The 23,194-nt window shown below is 41.0% G+C and overlaps 1 protein-coding gene across 1 annotated transcript; it reads right to left on the bottom strand.

The window, feature by feature from the left end:
* Positions 1–14,699: 14,699 nt before the first annotated feature.
* LOC146558925 (uncharacterized) lies at positions 14,700–18,012 on the bottom strand. The gene is made up of 3 exons (XM_085247840.1): positions 17,886–18,012; positions 16,472–16,516; positions 14,700–16,389 (listed from the first exon to the last, which is right to left on the bottom strand). The coding sequence occupies exons 2-3, from the start codon at positions 16,509–16,511 to the stop codon at positions 15,530–15,532; spliced, it is 900 nt and encodes a 299-aa protein (XP_085103966.1). The 5' UTR covers positions 16,512–16,516; positions 17,886–18,012; the 3' UTR covers positions 14,700–15,529.
* Positions 18,013–23,194: the final 5,182 nt, after the last annotated feature.

The raw sequence follows: 23,194 nt of genomic DNA, 5'->3' as shown, positions 1-23,194 counted from the left end.
GACCATGACAGGTCCTGAGTGATGTGGACACCCAGGTATCGGAAACTGTCCACTCTCTCCACTGGTGTGCCACTGATGATGATATTTAAGGCATTTTAGGTCATTTCTATTTTTTTCAAAGAATTCACACATCTTACATATTTCAAACTTTTAAGTTAGGATTTAAAAAACTTCTTTATTTGAACTTTTCCCACAAGGTTCCATTCTTTCTATAGCAGCTTCATATAAAGTCTGCACCAGGCTTTTAATCTCAATGTGGATGCATTGCTCACAGCTCTAAAACTAGACATTAGTAAATCATATGCCTAATCATTATGTGTCACTGTGATCCACAAGTATGATCACAAATTTATTTATTTTTCAAACCAACAACACAAACAAACAAACAAAAACAAGTTGCTGATGGCATGAACGCTTTACACACATGAGTCAGGACACAAAAAGAAAAAAGCTGCTGCCAAAAACAAATCAGAAGTGTGAGGAAAAAACTGAGCTCACAGACAGCTGCATGTGTGAGCTTTAATATCATGCAGCTCCTGCTCTAAAAAAAAAAAAAAAAAAATGTGTAACTTGCTCATTAGCTTAGCAGTGTCCACATATTTAATTCAGCTTCTTAATCTTGTAGCTTTAGCTGTTGCATACAGGGTTTAGCTTATTAGTTGTTAGTATAGGTGTGCTCTATATCTCAGCAAAGTCTCATCTAGGATGACAGGTTTTCAAGCAGGTCAAATGCCTCTGTGTCACGGGTTGCTTAGAGGATCCACTCGCAGGACTCCTGGGTAGCGTTCAAACAGAGATAGTTTATTACAGATCTTCACCAAGTGTATGTACAGACAGTGCGAGGTTAGTGCTATATACAAGACGTGAGGGGCAGGGGTCCAGGGCTCCAGGGAAAATGGGGAAATCACACACGCGCTCAGAACAGCCTCTCTCCACTCCGCTAGCGACCTGCCACTCCTTCCACACTCCACACGGGGAAACACGGGGAATCTAGGAACAAAAGAACACGTTAAGTCTCTGAGACAGAGGCACGGGAAACTTGAGCTAGGTGTGTACTGACAAGAGCCTTCACAACAATCCAGCGTTGAACAGCTGATCTCCTCCTTCTAATATACCAGCTGGTCTGATGAGGCCCAGGTGTGCACGATCCGGGAAGGCGTGGACCGAGGGCGTGAACCCGCCATGAGTTCCGCCCCGGCAAAACAGGGGAGAGGGAGAGAGAGGAAAAAGGGGGGCTAGGAGTGGAGAGATGCTGATCCCGCAGGTCGTGACACTATGCACTTAATTAGTTTAGATATTTTCTTCATCTCATATGTCGTTGTACTGAATTTGAGCAACCTTAAGCTTGATGCAGACTACTTCTAACAATTATCCACCTCACATCATAACTGACTAAGGTGCCTCTTCATATTAATATTATGTCATTATTAATGTTATTATCTTTTTTTTTTTTTACATATAACAGCAATGGTAAATGTTAAGCTGAATTGTTAAATGTTTGTCATTTTTATGTTTACCATTTGTACATAGTTTTAAGGAATTATTTCTGTCCTCCCCTCCCCAGATCCTTAAGATTCTGGGAGGGGGGCGGTAGTGTTTATTATCACAGGAACACCCTTGTGAAGGTCTGTTTGATGTGGGGAAAATTCCTCCCCTTTGTATGGCTTCACTGTGCTATCTAGGGTGAACCATCTAGGGTGTGGGGGAGACTACCCTCTTTATGACCAAGGATGTTCCTCCTGTGCTTTTATGTTATATGACCCTTTGATCAGCAGGATCACACACACACACACACACACACACACACACACACACACACACACTCTTACACATATACATACAATGCTTTGTCTTAGAACCAAGGGGGCGTGGCTTTGTTCTGACGAGGAGGAGGTCAGATCTGGGGGTCATTTTCGTGGTAGACACAGACGAGGCCTCCCTTGCGCAAATAATAGATCGATCGACTGTCTTGTTTTCTTCATGATGAATAAGTCTCTAGAATTAGCGGGGCTTGTGGAAACACAGACCCAACAGTAAATTACAATATTTTATTGATATTTTATTTTGTATCCATCAAGGGCTTCGGGTGATCTGCAGTTTCACCCTTTCCCAAGCTGGAGACATTTTCCTTTTCACACACTTTCCTTGGCTGAACAATGACACAACCTTAATATACCTTATGCATCTCTCTATTTCATTTAATATGTCTTCGTGTGAATTATCTGCTTTCATTCATTCTATTCATTCTGGGCATGGTCGTCATCCCAACTATGTTTCATTGTTAATACCAGTTTACAGGTTGTTATCTGTTACAGGAAAAATGATTCTATGTTTCTTTACCTTCTTTTAAATGTACAAAGATGCCTTTTGTCTGCCCTTTGCCTATGGTTAGATTAGTTTAGAATTATCTTTTTAGACTTTCCCAGCAAACACATCTTGTTTCTGGGACATATTGTTTTAGATTGTTTTATCTTCCCTAGCTCTCTGCTGACGAGACTAGCACCATATATGGAGTTGTTTTATTTTATCTGTTTATTATTTGTTATCCTGTTCTCACTGTCTCTGTGCTCTGTGCCTATAAAAATTACCAAGCCACTGTGCATGGTGTGAGTTGTTCTTAGCAGCTCACCCGTGTACACGTTTGATAAAGAAAGTAACTTTGTCTCATTGTGTCTTTATTTCTCCTGGGTTTTTTACAGAGTTTTCCCCCAACATTTCTTGGTCCTTCGAGCCGGATCACCTCCATCGTGTCCCATCTCCGTGACCAGTCCACGTTGTTCGCCTGTCGACAGCCCACACACCAGGTGTGTGGAAAAAGACCAAGAGCGTTAAATTCGGGTCTTGGCCAACGTCTTAGAAAGTGACCCACGGTGGTGGGGCCCGATCGAGGTGGACCAGACCCGGCGACACCGACCAGGTAGATACAGACACACTGACACAATCTTGCGTAAAAGCGTATTTTAAATTCAGGGAATTTAAAATAGCGAAAGTAGCTCGTCGCGACTGGAAGCTCCCCACTTCTGTGGGTTTAAAGTAGCTCGTCAGCTGGTAGCTTGGAGCTCGTCGACTGGAAGCTCCCCACTTCTGTGGGTTAGGTTTGGAGCTCTGGGTAGCTCCCCCAGCTGGGTCTAGACAGGGTCTAGGGAATAAGTAGCTCGTCTACAGAAAGACTGGCAGCTCCCCTTATGATAAGGGTTCCGATCGCGCGAATAAGTGTGAATGTATGTGTGTGTATTGTTATAATTAATGGAGCAAGCTGAATTTTCACGGTCCAATAGGAGACTGAGCTGCTCCTACTGTGTTTTTCTTTTACTGCTATTCACTGACGTGCTGGTGAGTTGAGAGAACGGTCGAGTTCCGTCTCGTAAAGTTCACACCGCTTTTGGAAATAGTCCGAAAGTAGAAGGGCGTGTGAGCAACCACTCTCGTCTCTAATACCAGCGAAGGTGATAGCAGCTGTATTGTGTATATATTACTTAAACAAAAATAAGTAAATACATAAATAAGATGGGTAAACAAGCAAGTGAAATTAAAACTCACTCCTGCTGACGAGCAGTGGTGAGAAAAGAAAAGTCCAGACGCCGGACAAAAACAGTGTCTGTAAACTGAGAGATTTAAGAAAACAAAATATAAACAGTCAGAAGAACAGAACTCAACTACCAGTTTAGTAAAACCAGAAGACGAGACACTGTGCAGTTCCCACAATCCTTTTAGTAAACCATCACCCATTCCTGCAGCCGCATCTGCAGCAACACCCATATCAGGAAGAACATAATAATCCCTTATTAAGTGAAAACTAGAGATCACAGTAGTTTTGTAGTAGTTTAAAAGGGTTGAAAACAGACCCCACTGAGTAGATATAAATATAAAAAGTACGAAATAAAGATGAAGGGAAAGTTACAGTAGAAATTATCTTTAGAGTATTTGAAATTAATAATAGCAAGGATAACAACCTGTAAAGTGATATTAACAATGAAACACAGTTGGCAGGATGACCATGCCCAGCATGTATAAAATGAATATAAAGCAAATAATTCACACAAAAATATTTTAATAAAATAAATAAGGTATATTAAGGCTGTGTCACTGTTCAGCCAAGGACAGTGTGTGAAAAGGTAACTGTCTCCACCCTGGGAAAAGGATGATTCTGCAGGTCATCTGAAGCCCTTGATGGATACAAAATAAAATATAAATAATATATTATAATAGAACTGCCTGGTCCGCCATGCAACAGAGAGAACAAATGTGACCGCAGATTGGATGAATTCTAAATTATCTGTTTGCTGAATAAGATGATCCTAACTAACAAATTGGCTCAGGAGTAGTATAGTGGTACACACTGATAAAATATTATGCTATTGCTGTTATATAAGACAAAGGGTATAATATTAACAATGACATAATATTAATATGAAGAGGCACCTTAATCGGTTATGATGTGAGGTGGATAATTGTTAAGCAGTAGTCTGCATCAAGCTTAAGGTTTGCTGAAACTCAGTGTAATGACATGTGAGATGAAGACAATACAGAGAATAACTAAACTAATGAAGTGCATAGAGGCACTTGACCAGCTTGAAACCTATCATCCTAGAATGACACATTGCTGAGATATAGAGCACACCTATAATAACAACCAATAAGCAAAACCCTGTAGACAACAGCTAAAACTACAGGATTGAGAAGCTGAATTAAATATGTAGACACTGCTAAGCTGATGAGCATGTTACACATTTTCTTTTCTTTTTATTTATTTGTTTCTTTTAGAGCAGAAGCTGCTGTAACACACCCAAAGAAAGACTCTAGGTCTGACCAACCGTCTCAGTCGTGGGCAAAAAGATGTCAGTCAATAAAATTCTAAAAGATAATTTGTTGACGAAAAATATATCAAGAGATAAAAGACAAAACAGTCCAGTGTCCCACTTATGAATTGTATAAAAACACACAGTCCCAAGGCCAGAGCCAGCTATGCCACACAGCCAAGTTGCACTCCACATGTTGCCTTTAACAGGGTTAGAAGTTGTCCTTGGAGACCCACCACCCTGCAAGCATATAGTCAGTGGTCACTCAAGCCTCTGCAACCCTGCAGCCTTTAGGCTGTGGCATATAATAGGCCCTGGCCTGCACAGAGAGACAAAACGACACACCTAATATAAAATTCATAGGGCAAAACCCATCCATCCCAATCATATCTGATTTCATCACATTACATACCTGCACAGAGAGACAAAACAAAACAGCAGTGTTTGTAGTGTGGGCTATAAGAAGACCGGTGTATCAGTGCAATCAAGTACACCTGCCTCTAATTAGTCCAACCCCATTCCAGCCATTGGCTCACCAAAAATGTGACACACACAAAACCACTCCCAACCCAGTGCAACTTCACACAATAATATGGAGCTGAATTAACACAGGCACATTAGTCTACCATGTTACAAGCTGCATGCTATTACAAGCCAACATATGCAGACTTCTGCCTTGTTCGGGTGGCAGCATTTTTCTTTTTTTCTTTTGTGTCCTGACACGTTTATGTTTTTTGGTTTTGTTTGATTATTTTGTTGGTTTTGGAAATGAATTTAAACGAACTTGTGACCATACTTGAGAATCACAGTGACACATAGTGATTAGGCATATGATTGAAAAATGCCTAGGTTTAGAGCTGTGAGCTATGAGCTGTGAGCAATGCAAAGTTAAATATATATATTTGTATAAATGGGAAACAACCCTAACTTGAAAGTTTGAAATGTGTGAGATCCATGCATTGTTTGAAGAACTAGAAATTATCTAAAACTGCCTTAAGTGAAAATGTAGAGTTGCATCTATTCTCCCAAACAAAAAAACAAAAAAAGGGAGAAGCATTCTGTAACTTAAAAATAAGGCTGACTGTTGACAACAGACTAAAACACTAATTCGCAGGTGGCTATCAGGAACAGAGAGGCGAGCAAAGTCACAAACACCAAGGCCGCAGACAGCCATGCAGAAACAGCAGATAACATAGAGACAACGCCTGCTAGAACCGTGGAGAGGAAGGTCACTTCACACGAGATTGTTGCGCATGTGAAATACACAAAGATAAACAAATAACCATTTATATAGACAGCCAGTATGTTTTCTCTGCTGTGCATCATTTTGCAAAAAATCTGGAAAACCAGAGGAATGATTACACCAACTGGCAAACCAGCATGCCAACCTCTTACAACGCCTACTGACTCTTTCATTACTACAGGCAACAATTTTGCTGACAGAGCAGCAAAATAGGCGGCACAAAAGACAAACATCACATTGATGGCAGTGAACACACATCAGATTCCACTGGATGTGTTGAAAAATGAACAAAAAGCAGCAAGCACAGCAGAGCAGGCAAAATGGCTAAAACACGGTGCAGTTCTGACAAACGACTTAATGATGTGTTATGGCAAGCCAGTGTTGCCAAAATTCCTCCACAAAATGGCGGCATTAGTGACTCATGGCTGTACGCATTTGTCAACGGGGGGACTGACCAGTATTGTCAACTCTCATTTCTACACTGTAAATTCTACACAATACTCTCATTTCTACACTGTAAATTCTACACTGTAAATTTTGAAACCTCAGCAAAACAATTTGTCAGAACATGCATGACGTGTCAAAAATATAATGCTCAGGGAAACCTGAGACCACACAATCCATATGGACTTTATTGAGCTAAATGAATGCCAAGGGTAAAAATACACCCTAGTGGTTATAGATGTATTCTCAAAGTGGCCAGAAATCTACCCAGTGAAAAAGGCAGATACAATTTCAGTAGCAAAATGTATGTCTAAGTTGTAGGAAAATAAAGAGATGATTGTAAATGACGAAGAATGTAATGATGTCTATCAAGTGTCTTGCAGATCACAGCCCGGTGACTGGGTTCTGATCAAAGTGCTCCAAAGGAAAAACTGGAGCTTGCAAAATAGCGGAACGACCATCTTGCATCCATCAGAGCCAGTAAGTGAAGCCATCTAAACACAGCTGACGGCAGGCTTGCCCACTTGTTGTGATCTCGCCCGGTGGAGGGGTCAGCTTTCCTGGCCGGGGGGTCTACTCGCGACAGGAGGGTGTGTCCCGTCGTCATGAGGTGGTGGCTCTTAACAACTGCAGCGGCCCTGACCATGGCCGGGCTCCTCACCTTTGCTTCCGTGAGGGACAACAAGTCACGTTATATGGAGAAAAGGCAGACACTGTATGACAAAGGAAAGTACACCAAGTTTCCCCATGGCTATGCCACTAATTTCTGGTGGCAGTTTATGAACACTACAGCTTACTTGAATAATAAAACTGACTGCTATGCAAATACATATACACTTTCTGCCCACCAAGGAACGAGAGGAAGTGTATGGACTGTTCACTCAACGAAACCTGTGCCAGTAACGAGACACTGATGAGCCTCAACTGTCGCTCCAACTACAGCTACCGAATGATACTACAAACAAAGACTCATTACCAGACAGGATGTGCACGGACGGCACCAAGCAGTAAAGGAACCAGAGTTTCGCATCTGAGGAGGAGTGAAATTCTTACAGAGCTTGATCCCCGGCATTGGAGTTGCCGAGGTGCGGGATCACGTGGAAATCAACCGATATGCTCTGCTACGACACATCAACTTGACTAAGACCCTGGGAACCGCCTTAGCAGGAGAACAGCAGGCCATCAGAACGATGGTGCTGCAGAACAGACTGACACTAGACCTGCTAACAGCATCACAAGGAGGAGTTTGCAAGCTGATCGGGGAAACATGTTGCACTTTTATCCCTGATGGATACGAAACTGGAGGAGACATTTATGAAGCTTTGCAGAATTTGTCCATTCTGCAAAAATATGTCACTGACCACACATCTGGAGCAGCTACACCGCCATGTCTAAGAGTAATGATTTCAAAGATGATAACAACTACAATGACTGTTTATGTTGCCGTGCCTAAAGAAGAACAGCATCCCGTTGCAATTCTGTTAGAGGAGAACTTGTAATAACTGCTAATGAATGACGTGGTGATTAAAAATGACTTCTGCCTTTTTCAAGTGATCATGCACTGATTAACACATTAGTAGTTTATGCAGGTACAATATAAGGTTTTCACCCTTTTATTTTTTGAAGTTTTCATTTTAAATATGAAGTTTTCATTATTTTACATATAAAGTTTTCAATTTAAGGTTTGCATCATTTTAAATATAAGGTTTTCATCCTTGTATTTTTTTTGAAGTTTTCATTTTACATATGAAGTTTTCATCATTTTTAAATACAAAGTTTTAATTTTAGTTTTCATCCTTTTATTTTTTGTAGTTTTCGTTTTAAAATATAAGGTTTTTATCCTTTATTTTTTGTAGTTTTAGTTTTATTATTTTTCTTGTTTATTCCACTTGTTATTTCATTTACTATGATTTTCATTTACTATGTTTTTCTTTTTATTATTTTCTTTTGTTTTATTCTTTAGACCAGATGACTTCCATTTCTGCTATGCTGACATTTTGAAAATTAAAAAATTGCTTAAGATACTTAATAAATAACCTTCACAGACAATTGTTGTATACATTTAAAATAAGTTAAAACAGGAGGGAATGTTACAGGAAAAATGATTCTATGTTTCTTTACCTTCTTTTAAATGTACAAAGATGCCTTTTGTCTGCCCTCTCCCTATGGTTAGATTAGTTTAGAATTATCTTTTTAGACTTTCCCAGCAAACACATCTTGTTTCTGGGACATATTGTTTTAGATTGTTTTATCTTCCCTAGCTCTCTGCTGACGAGACTAGCACCATATATGGAGTTGTTTTATTTTATCTGTTTATTATTTGTTATCCTGTTCTCACTGTCTCTGTGCTCTGTGCCTATAAAAATTACCAAGCCACTGTGCATGGTGTGAGTTGTTCTTAGCAGCTCACCCGTGTACACGTTTGATAAAGAAAGTAACTTTGTCTCATTGTGTCTTTATTTCTCCTGGGTCTTTTACAGAGTTTTCCCCCAACAGATACTATGTATAGTTCTTTTTAGCAAGTTGTCTTATGTGTAGACATAACACCAGTTCATCCCTTGAGTTAGGTGCCTTATGTTTGAATGGTTCTTAGTTTTGTGTGAAGGGGCTTAACAATTAAAAGACATGGTCAGAGACAAGGACCGCACTGAAAATGAGTTAAAAACGTATTTCCAAAGACCTGCAGAAAGCCTGAGGCAAAATATCACAATAAGGAGGTGGGGGTCGTGGGGGTCTGGCAGACATAATATGGTCATTGCAGTGGTGCATTGGTACAACTTTTAAACCTGATCAATTTTAAACTCGTGACACATCTTTTCACTTATACAGGCTGTTTTAATCAATTTAATCACTTTGATGTTTTACTTTAAGTCAACAAAAATGAATTATTAGTCTGACAATCAAGCCTTTGATACTTCCCCAGCACTTACTAAAAATAATTACACGCATGTATGGAATGCAGTTCTTTTGCATACAACCTTGTATGCAGTGTACAGTGTGGTGTTCATACGTTTACATTACAAAACAAAAATCTAAGTAGTTTTGAAAGCATGCGCAAAATGCAGTTGCTAAAAGTGAACGTTTCATTTTCACTCTGAGAAGTAAAACATGCAGTAAATGTAAACATACATGTCAGTTACTTTGCCTGTTTCAACCAGTCTTATGAAGCCATGCATGTATAAAGTATCAGCCCTGTTCAGCACACACCAACCAGCCAATTCTAACATTTAGTGACTTACTTTTAATTCATTGCTAATCCTTTTGTACTGTTCATAAAGTAAATTGGAATGTAGGATTCTTACATGTAACTTTTAGATAAAAGTCCCCTGTCACAGAGGTCCCACATGGTGCAATTTGATAAGACAAGAAATACAAGGGGTTGCTTTGGGCTGCTGAGGTTAAAGTAAGAGGTACACAGCAGGAAAATGTGAAAAAATAGGGTTTAAAATAACCATCATTCTCAGATTAATAATTAATTCTATGATAATAAAAGACCCCACAAAAAACAATTGATTGTGGCACAGTCTCCGACTCACACTATGTGGGAGGAAGTAGTTTCTACAATCCAGACTGAATGTTGAACGTGAGACTGGATGGCACCGCTTTGTCTTCTCAGCTCAACTTTCACCTCTGACTTGCAGTGACACATTTCTTTCTTTGTTGGCAGTGTTGTGATAACTAAGGTTGAAAAGCTGTGCAGTCTACATAAAACTGGATAAAAACAGAGGGATGCTCAGGGGAGGAATCACAGTTAAGGAATGGCAGTTAGGCTGCGTTCACACTGCAGGCGAAAGTGCATCAAATCCGATTTTTTTGACCCTCTGCGACCCATATCCGATCATGGTGTGACAGTGTGAACGGCACAAATCCGATCTGGGTCACTTTCGTATGTGGTGCTGAATCCGATACATATCTGATGTTTCAGAAAGCGACTGCTGTTTGATGGTCAAGTCGCATTAAATCCATCTTTTACGTCACCGACACAAGACAGACGCCAACTATCAGCGCCAGTGAAGTGCCCGAGAAGACATCGCGAACGCTTCCTGACCATCCGGTGAAACTGCTGGGAAGACAACGTTGGAGAAACGTGAACATTTTATTTGTACTGTATAATCTGCAGATTCTGACAGAAATCTGCAGCTATCCTTTGAAGCACTGCTCCTCTCTAAAACAGCAATAAGGATCATTATTAGGTTAGTTACATTATTATGTAATTAACAAAATAACTTAAAGCAAAAATTGGGAAACGTAAAGTCCGAAGTCTTTATATTAAGGCCATCAGTCAAACAATACAGGGAGTGCAGAATTATTAGGCAAGTTGTATTTTTGAGGAATAATGTTATTATTGAACAACAACCATGTTCTCAATGAACCCAAAAAACTCATTAATATCAAAGCTGAATGTTTTTGGAAGTAGTTTTTAGTTTGTTTTTAGTTTGAGCTATTTTAGGGGGATATCTGTGTGTGCAGGTGACTATTACTGTGCATAATTATTAGGCAACTTAACAAAAAACAAATATATACCCATATAAATTATTCATTTTTACCAGTGACACCAATATAACATCTCCACATTCACAAATATACATTTCTGACATTCAAAAACAAAACAAAAACAAATCAGCGACCAATATAGCCACCTTTCTTTGCAAGGACACTCAAAAGCCTGCCATCCATGGATTCTGTCAGTGTTTTGATCTGTTCACCATCAACATTGCGTGCAGCAGCAACCACAGCCTCCCAGACACTGTTCAGAGAGGTGTACTGTTTTCCCTCCTTGTAAATCTCACATTTGATGATGGACCACAGGTTCTCAATGGGGTTCAGATCAGGTGAACAAGGAGGCCATGTCATTAGTTTTTCTTCTTTTATACCCTTTCTTGCAGCCACGCTGTGGAGTACTTGGACGCGTGTGATGGAGCATTGTCCTGCATGAAAATCATGTTTTTCTTGAAGGATGCAGACTTCTTCCTGTACCACTGCTTGAAGAAGGTGTCTTCCAGGAACTGGCAGTAGGACTGGGAGTTGAGCTTGACTCCATCCTCAACCCGAAAAGGCCCCACAAGCTCATCTTTGATGATACCAGCCCAAACCAGTACTCCACCTCCACCTTGCTGGCGTCGGACTGGAGCTCTCTGCCCTTTACCAATCCAGCCACGGGCCCATCCATCTGGCCCATCAAGACTCACTCTCATTCATCAGTCCATAAAACCTTAGAAAAACCAGTCTTGAGATATTTCTTGGCCCAGTCTTGACGTTTCAGCTTGTGTGTCTTGTTCAGTGGTGGTCGTCTTTCAGCCTTTCTTACCTTGGCCATGTCTCTGAGTATTGCACACCTTGTGCTTTTGGGCACTCCAGTGATGTTGCAGCTCTGAAATATGGCCAAACTGGTGGCAAGTGGCATCTTGGCAGCTGCACGCTTGACTTTTCTCAGTTCATGGGCAGTTATTTTGCGCCTTGGTTTTTCCACACGCTTCTTGCCACCCTGTTGACTATTTTGAATGAAACGCTTGATTGTTCGATGATCACGCTTCAGAAGCTTTGCAATTTTGAGACTGCTGCATCCCTCTGCAAGATATCTCACTATTTTTGACTTTTCTGAGCCTGTCAAGTCCTTCTTTTGACCCATTTTGCCAAAGGAAAGGACGTTGCCTAATAATTATGCACACCTGATATAGGGTGTTGATGTCATTAGACCACACCCCTTCTCATTACAGAGATGCACATCACCTAATATGCTTAATTGGTAGTAGGCTTTCGAGCCTATACAGCTTGGAGTAAGACAACATGCATGAAGAGGATGATGTGGACAAAATACTCATTTGCCTAATAATTCTGCACTCCCTGTATTGTTTGCTCTGGGTCTAAACAGAGCGCGTTGTGTGTGACGTCTTCTTTTGCGCATGCGGCCGCTTTGGTTCACACTAGAGCGCGTTTGCTGTCTCATTTTATTTGTAGTGTGAACGAGCAGACAAAAAAATAGGATTTGATCAAAAAATCGGAATTGAGCATCAAGACCTGCAGAGTGAACGTAGCCTTAGAGAGGAAAAAGAGAAGAAGAAAATGCAAAGGAGTGGAGGGGCTAAAAGAACCACTCAGATTTAACAAACCACCCAATCAAGCTGCGTCCTTGGAATTGGCCCCCTCCCTTATTTTTCACCACGTGAGAGTGAAGAAACACAGCTGTGCCTCAGAGGGCTGAAATAGACAGAAACGCTCCGAGAGCATGTGAGAGTTGAAGCGTGGCACGCAAAGAGAAGGAAAGGTCTTACAGAAAACTGAAATCTGCTTTCAAATAAAATAAGAAACTAAAAAAAAACTTAAACAACTGTGAGGAAGAGCTTTGAGAGGAAGACCTGAACTCTCAGGAGATCTGTGTAACAACAAAGCGATGAGCTCAGTGTCTCGGGATGAACACAACATAAAGAGAATAAACCCTGAAAGGAAACTGGATACCAAGATGTGGGGAAAAAGGTGATGAAGAAAATGAAAATGTCCTTTTTAAATATTTTTCCTTCCTCTTTTCAAGTTTTACCTGTCTGGAACAAGGATTCTTTTCTTTTGAGGCTTCTGTGGAACAATGTAAGGTTGTCTTTCCTTTTCTGAGGAGGGCCACATTTTGACAATATCCTACGAGGTGTCGGTGAGCTCCTGTGGAGACTGGCTAATGAGCAAATAGTGAGACATGTCTCTAGAAGATGTCAAAAGCACCACCAGCCTTGGGGCTGAAAGCAGTGCTTCAGATCGTTCCAGTGGCCACTGTCTGAACCAAAATCAGGACCAGGGGGTGAACCAGAGTGAAGGCCAGGATGGGATCGTTCTGGACCGTATCGGCTGTCTGTTAGTGGATAAGTTGGATCCCAGTGACTTCACTGGGAGGTTTTCAAAGATCCAGTTGAGGTCCAAAAATATGAGAAGGATCATTAATAGAGGTATGTGGAGGCTGGCTCTAAAAACTTTGTTTGTTTTGTTTTCTTCTTCTGAGGAGCACAAATGCGAATGAACACAAGATGGGTCAACACAGAGAGGAGGCAATGAGATACATGTTTTGTAATATTCCCAGGACGTTTGAATGTGATTGCTTATCTGTCATGACCTGAGGAGTTACGTTTAAGGGTGGAAATGGCAGAAAGGCAGGTCGAACATCCAGCTGAAAAAAACGATCCTCCGCTTGTCAGCTGGAATGTGGGTGTGTGCGGTTTTTAGCCGCTTTGAGATTTGAAATGGCTCTTTGTTGTCACTTGGAAACTCGACAGGTGTGTTTGTTGTGGGTTTTGAAGACCCTGTGAAAACCGATACCCACCTTGAACATGAATCCAGAAAAAGACATGCTTTTGCATTTCTGGCCTCAGTATTGTTGTTTTCCCCAAACCCCTTGTTCTCTCTCAGCTTTCCTTAACCTCCGTGAATTTTATGTCTAAACACTTCCAACATTTTAGGGAATCTTTACAGGCGTACTTGGTATTAGAGTGTTGTTTAAATTTGTGGAATCAAGTAATACTGAATGGCATTTGACGGAAGATTAAAGACGCTTTAGGATAAGAGAAGCAGAATGCTTATTTTGTGAAAAGGGGGAATATTGGTGTGAGTTAGTGTCTGTGCAACAAAGCAGCACCTGCACAAACATGCTGTTATTGAGACTTCTCAATAAATAAGCTTGTAGAATGCAAATGCCATGAAATGTAAGATTATAGAAGCCTCTGCTGATGAGATAATGTACATGTGTTAGTCTGTGATGGTACACAAACGCGTTCTCACTAGAGTTATCTGACCCAGCTGTGTCAAGGACACACTACTGTGTGAGCCCCGTTTTGGTTTTGGTGATTGAGTCAGTTTGATTTATGAAGCTGAAATGATTAATACAATCACAGATGAGTAGACATTTATGCTACAAGTTCATTTCTTGATCGAAACGTAGCATTAAACATGCACAGCTCCAACCTCTCCATCAGGTCTTGAATGATAACAAGTCAAACAATGTCTGTAAAGTATGCATATTATACACAAAGACAGACTTAAATGAAGACATTGATCCGACACATGTAAAATGTAGCCAATTGTGTTTATTGTTATCATTTTATTATCATCTCTCTACCCTGTGTTCTCAAAAGTGAACACAGGGTAGAGAGATGATGGAGGAAATGAAAATGGGGGGGAGGGGTTGTAAAGAAGAGATTAAGAGGACAGATGGGGGGGGGGGGGGGGGGGGGGGGGTAGATAGCAAGAAGGATAGAGACAGGGGAGGGAAAGCCCCAACAATCATATGACCCCCTATGAGCAAGCACTTTGGCGACAGTGGGAAGGAAAAACTCCCTTTTAACAGGAAGAAACCTCCGGCAGAACCAGGCTCAGGGAGGGGCGGCCATCTGCTGCGACCGGTTGGGGAGGGGCAAGGAAAACAGGATAAAGACATGCTGTGGAAGAGAGCCAGAGGTTAATAACAAGTACAATTCAGTACAGAGAGGTCTGTTAAACATAGTGGGTGAGGAAGAAACACCCAGTGCATCATGGGAATCCCGCGGCAGCATTAGGCTGGGCATGCACTGTGCTCTTTTTGGCCCATTTTGAGCCGATTTTTCAGTCGTGCGACCGTTTTGGGAGTCGTCCCGAGTTTGGCCTTAATCGTGTGTCGTGCATCGTCTACATAACGAGGGTAACGGGGTAATGAGAAGCAATTAAAACCTCACGACCAGCTCCCGATCATCAATCGTTTGCTCGTAAGAAAACCAAACCTGTTTGAAATCCTGTGGGTCGTCCTGAGGGTGTCACCGCAGCGTCTCACACTGCCCACGCGCAAACGCAGAAATGAGAGCGAAAAGATGGAGTCGAACGGCGGTGCGGTGTGTGATCTGGACACAAGCGATGGAGGCACAAACTTCTCACCCCTGCGAGTCAAGCGTACAGTTTGAGCAGGAGCTGAATAACGCGACTGAAAGAAATCGCACAGTGTATGCCCAGCTTATTGCAGCATGGAGGATTCAGGGTCACCTGAGTAGGCCATCAGCCTACTAAAAGGATACTGAAGAAACCCGTCGAAATAGTGTTAGTCTTCATCACTGCTGCTGCTGGACTCATTTGAACACCTCCAAAGTTTGCAAACAGGCAAGTATTCCTCTTCTTCCTCAAAGTCCTCTCGGGAACGCTTCCTCGAGCCTCCAGCTTCATGGTTGTCAAGCTCTTCGTGCGCATCTTCAAAAAGTCCATCACTGCTGCTCTCAGAGTGGTCGTACACAGCTGAGCTGGTCCCCAAATCAGAGTTTGCAAGCCTGGATTTTTTGCTATTATGCTCTTCTTCGTCTACATCTTCCTCTCTGGACTTTTTCGTGGATCCACCAGGCTGCGGTTCTTCTTCTGTTACCTGCTGAGGACAGCCCTCGCTATCAGTGTCACAAGCAGAGAAGAAGTCAGAGTCGTCATCAGAAAACTCCTCGCTCCATCTGATTCTTTTGTTTGGTTCCACATCTGCTTCATCCATCTCTCTAGACCTCCTCCTGGATACACCTGGCTGAGGATCCTCTTCTGGGATGTACTGGTGAACATCCTCACAGTCTTCAAATGCCTCATCAGAATCCTCATTTTCAATGCCACCAACAACAACAGCATTATGATCCTCGTGCTGTTCATTGTTGTCAGCATTGGCATTATTGTCCCTCACATTCATATTTTGAATGTTGACATTATTGTCATTGGCATTGTGACGGTAATTAACATATTGTTCCACTAATACATCTATTAGCTCATTCAGCATCCAAAACATATCATTGAGAAGAAAATAAAGATCGATCTGGAAGCCCCGGAGTCCATGAATAGGCTCGAAAGCTGGTCCATTAACTGGTCCATTAACTGGTTCATTAGCTGGTTCCTGATCTCCACTTTCAAACCTTTGTGGGTTAACCTGTCGGCCTGCAAGATCATTTAATCTTTTAATTAGCATTCATAACTATCTGCTGAAAATCTGTTTTTAAGACTGAGCACATGTGCTTACCATGACGGTTATTGTGTGATCCATCTCCTCTTCCACTCATTTTGACTACAAGGAACACAAAACAACAATGATCAGTAAACCTCAACTCAGCATGTTCAGAGAATTTGCTTTTTTTGTGATGACTTCAGGCTGCGTCCGAACGTACGCGGCTGTGTTTGAAAACGCACGTTTTCCTTTTTCGTTTAAAAAAAATCCAGTCCACATGTGCAGTTTTGAAAAAATATCTCCTTCCACATGTAAACGCTAAAAACAAACTGAAACGCTGTCAAGAACACGCCAAATCTTAACCGTGTGGAAATGTTGGCCAATCAGAAGTCTAGAAGCCTGGGTGGGAAAACCTCACAAAACCTTACGTACTTCTGAGAAGTTTTTGTCTTTTTCTGGAAAAGCAGCTAATTTTGTGTTACTTTCACGTGCCTTCATTGTTTCAAATGTTAATAACTAAAGACAGCTTTTTGGCTGGAACAGACTCACAACTTTGGAATGGACAAAATGCATACAGCATACATAAATGTCATTTCTTTAAATGACATTTATTCCAAACTGACGTCAGGATTTGGGTTGGGAGAGCGTCTGTGTTGAATGTAGAAGCCACGTCTGATGCCTCTGTGTTTCTAAATGGAGGCACAGTAACTGTGTGTGTATATGTAAGCGTGTAAAAACTGCAGATACTAAGAGTAACAGACACAGTATGTTGTCTACATCGGCCATTGTAGAAATGGATCTCATGTAAACACTAACGTGGCCACAGCGTCAACAGCGGCGCACACTTTTGACATTGCCTGAGTAAATGTCCGTTTTCCTCGTCCACACCTAAACACAAAAACGTCGTTTTCAAAAATCTCCACCCTGGCAGGAGTTTTTAAAAATCTCACCTTTCAGTGACTCAATCTGCTGTTTAGGTGTGGACGAAAGGCCCAAATGCAGAGACAAAGCTGCGCTTTCAGAAACAGCCGTGTACATGTGGACGCAGCCTCAGTTTCTCAGAAATTCTAAGAGTTTGTTGGAGAACAAAATGGTCGGGCATTGCACAGCTACAAGCATTTCACCCCCATGTCATACTGTGTATGGTTGTGTGTGTGTGACAAATAAAATTTGAATTTGAAAACTTAAGTCTTCTCTATTTTCCTAAATTAAGAAAATAATCGTGTTAAAAAGAGCTTCTGTCACTCAGATATGATTAAGAACATTTTCTCATTTATGTATAATTTGTCAAATATTACATCAGCTGACAAATAGTTAAGTCTTCATTTGTTTTCCTGAATAATAGATCCACATCATCCTCTCTATGATGGAAAATATAGTCTAGTCTTGCACAATGTGAAGTACATAAATACTGTCCTGGCAGGCAGGAAAATCAGGCTTTATATTGAAGTAAATGATCTTAAGTTTGTAAAGTGAAATTTGAGCTTACTTTAGTTCTTGGTAAATTACAGAGCAGTTAATCCTCAGGGAAACGTCGAAATGTCACTAAATAGTGGTCTGCTTTCATACGGTTGCAGTGTCTCTTCAGTTTTGTGTTCATATGCTGATGTTTTCGTTCAAAACATGCTTAAATCCCTAACTTTTCCCTGGAGGCATCACTATGGCAACAAAACAACATGTTCCAAACAAAAACAACCAAGCTGTTTCCAGAGCTTAATATTTAACATGTCTTTATTTGTACAAATCTGTGATGTTGATGTGCACAACGTGGGATTTAGACCTCGGAGGGTTAATCAACAACTCACGAAAAATTAGGTTTAAATTTGTGTTCATGACGGTGCAGATTTCTGACATTTTGTGTACTTTAAGCATTTAACAATTTGACTGTTTTCTAATAAAAACTGTGTGAAACTCAAGTTAGACCTGTGTTTGTAAATGAACCGCCCCATGTTGTGTAGCTTTCTGGATTTTATACTTATTGGGCTACATATTAATTTATTATACATGCTATACAGCAGATAAAATCTAAACTCACATGTTTTATGTAACTAAAGTGTTTAATCATGTGGGCTACAGACAATAATCAACTAATGGACTATATTGATATGAGAAACGTGCACACTTACTGCAGTTGAATCATTTTAACCATATGTAACCACCTGCGTATGTCTTTGAAAAAAAAAGGCTTTGATTTTTCCCCTCCATTTGATTTCTTTGCCACCCTCATGCCGCCATAAGAAGATTTTTCTAGATCCGCCCCTGTCGAGACTTTCAACCCCAGGTAGGCCAAGTATGGAGAAACGCAAGAAAAAAAATATCTGAAGAAAACAGAACATTTAATGATGTCTGAGCAGATTTATTTGCGTTTCTGATGAGAGCGGTCTACCAGTATGCCTAATTTGTTGATTGTCGATCTTCCACATATGTATTTGAGTAGCTATCCCACACCTTGAACTATGATAAAAACAAACACCGCTCACACCTCACAGATGACAGCTTACAGTCCTGCGTAAAGAGGAAAGTGACTTCGTACAGCTCCGGTCTGCAGAAGTTCAGGAGCAAAAGTCCCATGTTAAACATATCACGGCAGACCCGACGATGTTTGCATGAACATGCTTGTGAAATGCACTATACACAGGTACACACACACACACACACACACACACACACACACACACACACACACACACACACACACACACACAGGTCTTTATCACCAGGTTCCACATTTATTTACAATTTTCCCAGGTTATGACTGAACACAGTCTGACAGCTGTCGGTCCCAGCTGATTTCCCTCTCTCTCCGCTCCTCTCTGTCTCACTATAAAAAGGGAGGGAAACCATTATCAGTCCAAATCGCCATCAGCTGTTCTCACCGGCATCTCCAGCACCGCCCCGTTGAGCCCACTGCACCACTCCTCCCCTGCAGCCGCACACAGGACCACACCTCCGCCACAATGCTTTACGGCTTCTCTTTATTGACCACTTTTCACACACGGTTTCTGTACACATGCATCTGGCTAGCTTTCCAGCACAGAGCCCTGTACTAGTGATGTGCGGATCAATACTGAAATATTGATTCCTCCGATACAGTCATTTATGTTCTAGAATTGATTCTCACATTAAAATGTTGATATTTTAGTAATTTAGGGTAAATCTGTAGTCTATCATTAACAGGAACACAGTGGAAAGAAACATAACATTCAAATTCTAATAGTTTTGCCATCCATTCTGCCAGAGTTGCTTCTCTGACAGATTTGTCTAAGGATAGTGGAAAAGGTCTCCCATGAACAACCTCAAATGGTGTAAGTTTTTGAGAGCCTTGTGTTAATCTCATCCACATTTTTACTAGGCCTGTGCATTCAGGCCATGGTCTTCCTGTCTCTTCCATGCATTTTCTGAGTCTCTGTTTTAAGCTGTTAAGGGTTCAATATTGAGGAAGGGTACAAGAGGGGATCGAAGAATAACCACACTGATCCGGCCGGGTGAAGTCAAACGATGATTTTAAAACACGCGTGGGAAGATCACCACAGACAGCAATTGATCTTCGACTTAATCAAAGCATAAACAGATATTTTACATCACCTGGGCTTAAATTTAATGACGCCCCTTCAACGTCACAGATACATTTTATACATAGATCAGGTCAAAACCACAATGACTTTTAACACAATTTAAAAAGAACGCCGCCGTCGTCATCATAACAGGTACATCCTGTTACTGCCGGATGCTCGCTTGTCATCCAGACACATCAGCTGCAGTTCTGCGACAAACTGCTCCTTTTGCAACCCCAAGCAAAACATGCTTAAACTTTCACCTATAAATGATTCTCTCTAACTGAGTGTGTGTGTGTGTGTGTGTGTGTGTGTGTGTGTGTGCTAACCACAATTGCACCCTACTTCACCTCGCCGACTAGCTCCTGACCTCTCACCAGACAGAGAGACAGAAGCCACTCTCATGTATGTACTAACCTGAACTGAAACTATGTATATATCATCTACTAAATAAATGTTTTAATCAAGCACCTCTACTAAAAGCTTAATACAAAAATATGAACTTATCAATGATAATAAAAATAACCTGATATAAGTGTTTTGTAAGCATGTATTGCAATTTCTTCTATGTTCTAGTTTCCCTCAGCATGTATCACCTGGACAGTCATGCCAGTGAAGCTTAAGACCCTTAATGAACCAAACATCAACTCAAAATAAGCGCAGATATGCAATGTGTATAACATAATTATAACTGCATCTGAAATACAAAGTTAATATGATAACAGTATGCATAAACATCTTAAGGCCATCTTAAAGCTATCTGTTACATTGTTAAAGCAATGATCATACTGCAGATTATATTATGCTGGTAAAATACTTTTGTTCATCCCCACAAAGCCTAAGCCTGGACTCTGTGGGTGAGAAGCACAATGGTTTCTTATGCTGAATCCTAGTGCTTCAGAGACTTTACTGATCGCATCATTGACAAAATATGTGTCCCATTATCTGATCTTATCAGAGTAGGGATGCCATATGTTGGAATGAAATGGTTACATAGGCATTTTGCAACTGAGATTGCATCTGCTTTTTTTCACTGGCCATTTTGAGAATACGTCTATAATCACTAGAGCATATGTTGAGCCTTGACTTTCACTTAATTCAATGAAGTCCATATGAATGGTGTGAAATGGATGAGGTGGTGTGGGGAAATGTCCTCTTTTTGTCCTCAGACTGCCTCGTGAATTGTGTTTTTGACAGATCATGCATGTTCTCACAAATTCTTTTGCTGAAGTTTCGACATTTAGAGTGTAAAAGTGTGTAATAATGATCTGGAGCCTCCCTCCTGATGACCCATGGGTTACCCCATGGGTCACTAATGCTGCTGTTCTGTGTAGGGACTTAGGAAGTATTGGTTTTCCTTCACAGATCATCTTTTAGTTGTGCTCCACACTTTAACCATTTCTTTTGTTCTGTGGTTGGTGCTGCGCTTTGTTCGTCTTTAAGGACGTCAAATGGTATTTGCATAGCGGATGCAGACATTAATGTGTCTACAGTTTGTTGTGCGGCTAACTTAGCTGCTTTAGCTGCAAAGTTATTGCCTTTAGTTATTTCTGATTTATCTTTTTGATGTGCAGCACATTTACACAACCCTAACTGTTTTGGCAATATTATTACTTCTAATAGTGTTTGTACTGGGTGTCCAGTGTAATCATTCCTCTGTTCTGCCAAATTTTTGCAAAGTGATGTACTGCTGAAAAAACATACTGACTGTCTGTGTGTATGTTTATGTCTTACCCTTCGTGTAATTCACATGCACGTATTACTGCTGTGAGTTCTGCACTTTGAGCTGAGTATGAGGATGTGAGCGGTTTCGCTTCTATGACTCGCTACATGCAGGTAGAAGGGCTTATCATAGTCAGGCAATGCTAAAACTGTATTTGTCTGTAATGCTAGTTTTAAGTTACTGTATGCTTCTTCTTCTTTTTTTTTGTAGATGCGACACTACATTTTTATTTCAAATTCAAATTCAAATTTTATTTGTCACACACACACAACCATACACAGTATGACGTGGGGGTGAAAGGCTTGCAGCTGTACAATGCCCGACCATTAAATGACAGAAGAAAAGTTTTACAATATTTACAATTTACAGGTTACTACAAAATTTACAAATTAACTTAGGAATTTACAGTAAAGAATGTGCAAATAGCAGAAGAGATTATAAAGATTATAAAGATTATAAATTATAGGAATTATAGGATTATAGGAAATGTGTGGTGGTGCGTGTGGTGACGTGTGTGAGAGTCCAGTCTTATAGTGACGTGTTTGGGAGAGTCCAGTCCTACACCTGGTTCAGGCCCCGAATAGCCTGGGGGAAGAAGCTCCTCCTCATTCTCTCTGTTTTGGCCTTAAGGGAGCGGAAGCGCTTCCCAGACCTCAACAGTGAGAAGAGTCCATTGTTGGGATGGGAGAGGTCCATCATAGTCTTCCTAGCTTTGGACTTGCGCCGCTTGGTGTAGATGGACAGCAGGTCAGCGAGCTCTGATTGAATGATGCGTTCGGCTGAGCGCACCTCTCTTTGCAGATCTCGTCTGTCCTGCTTGGTGCAGATGTTTGCCGTCAGGACGCTCTCGATGGTGCAGGAGTAGAAGTTCTTGAGCACCTTCAGTGGCAGATGGAAGTCTCTAAGTCTTCTGAGGAAGAAGAGACGCTGACGGGCTTTCTTAACCAGGGAGTTGATGTGGCAGGACCATGACAGGTCCTGAGTGATGTGGACACCCAGGTATCGGAAACTGTCCACTCTCTCCACTGGTGTGCCACTGATGATGATATTTAAGGCATTTTAGATCATTTCTATTTTTTTCAAAGAATTCACACATCTTACATATTTCAAACTTTTAAGTTAGGATTTAAAAAACTTCTTTATTTGAACTTTTCCCACAAGGTTCCATTCTTTCTATAGCAGCTTCATATAAAGTCTGCACCAGGCTTTTAATCTCAATGTGGATGCATTGCTCACAGCTCTAAAACTAGACATTAGTAAATCATATGCCTAATCATTATGTGTCACTGTGATCCACAAGTATGATCACAAATTTATTTATTTTTCAAACCAACAACACAAACAAACAAACAAAAACAAGTTGCTGATGGCATGAACGCTTTACACACATGAGTCAGGACACAAAAAGAAAAAAGCTGCTGCCAAAAACAAATCAGAAGTGTGAGGAAAAAACTGAGCTCACAGACAGCTGCATGTGTGAGCTTTAATATCATGCAGCTCCTGCTCTAAAAAAAAGCTTAG

Source organism: Mchenga conophoros, linkage group LG15 (genome assembly GCF_057382185.1).
Source record: "Mchenga conophoros isolate Kocher_MC1m ecotype Shallow Benthic linkage group LG15, M_conophoros_male_GT1.1, whole genome shotgun sequence".
Lineage (NCBI taxonomy): Eukaryota > Metazoa > Chordata > Actinopteri > Cichliformes > Cichlidae > Mchenga > Mchenga conophoros.
The sequence above is the reverse complement of the archived record's forward strand: the minus strand, read 5'-3'. Positions and strand labels throughout refer to the sequence as shown.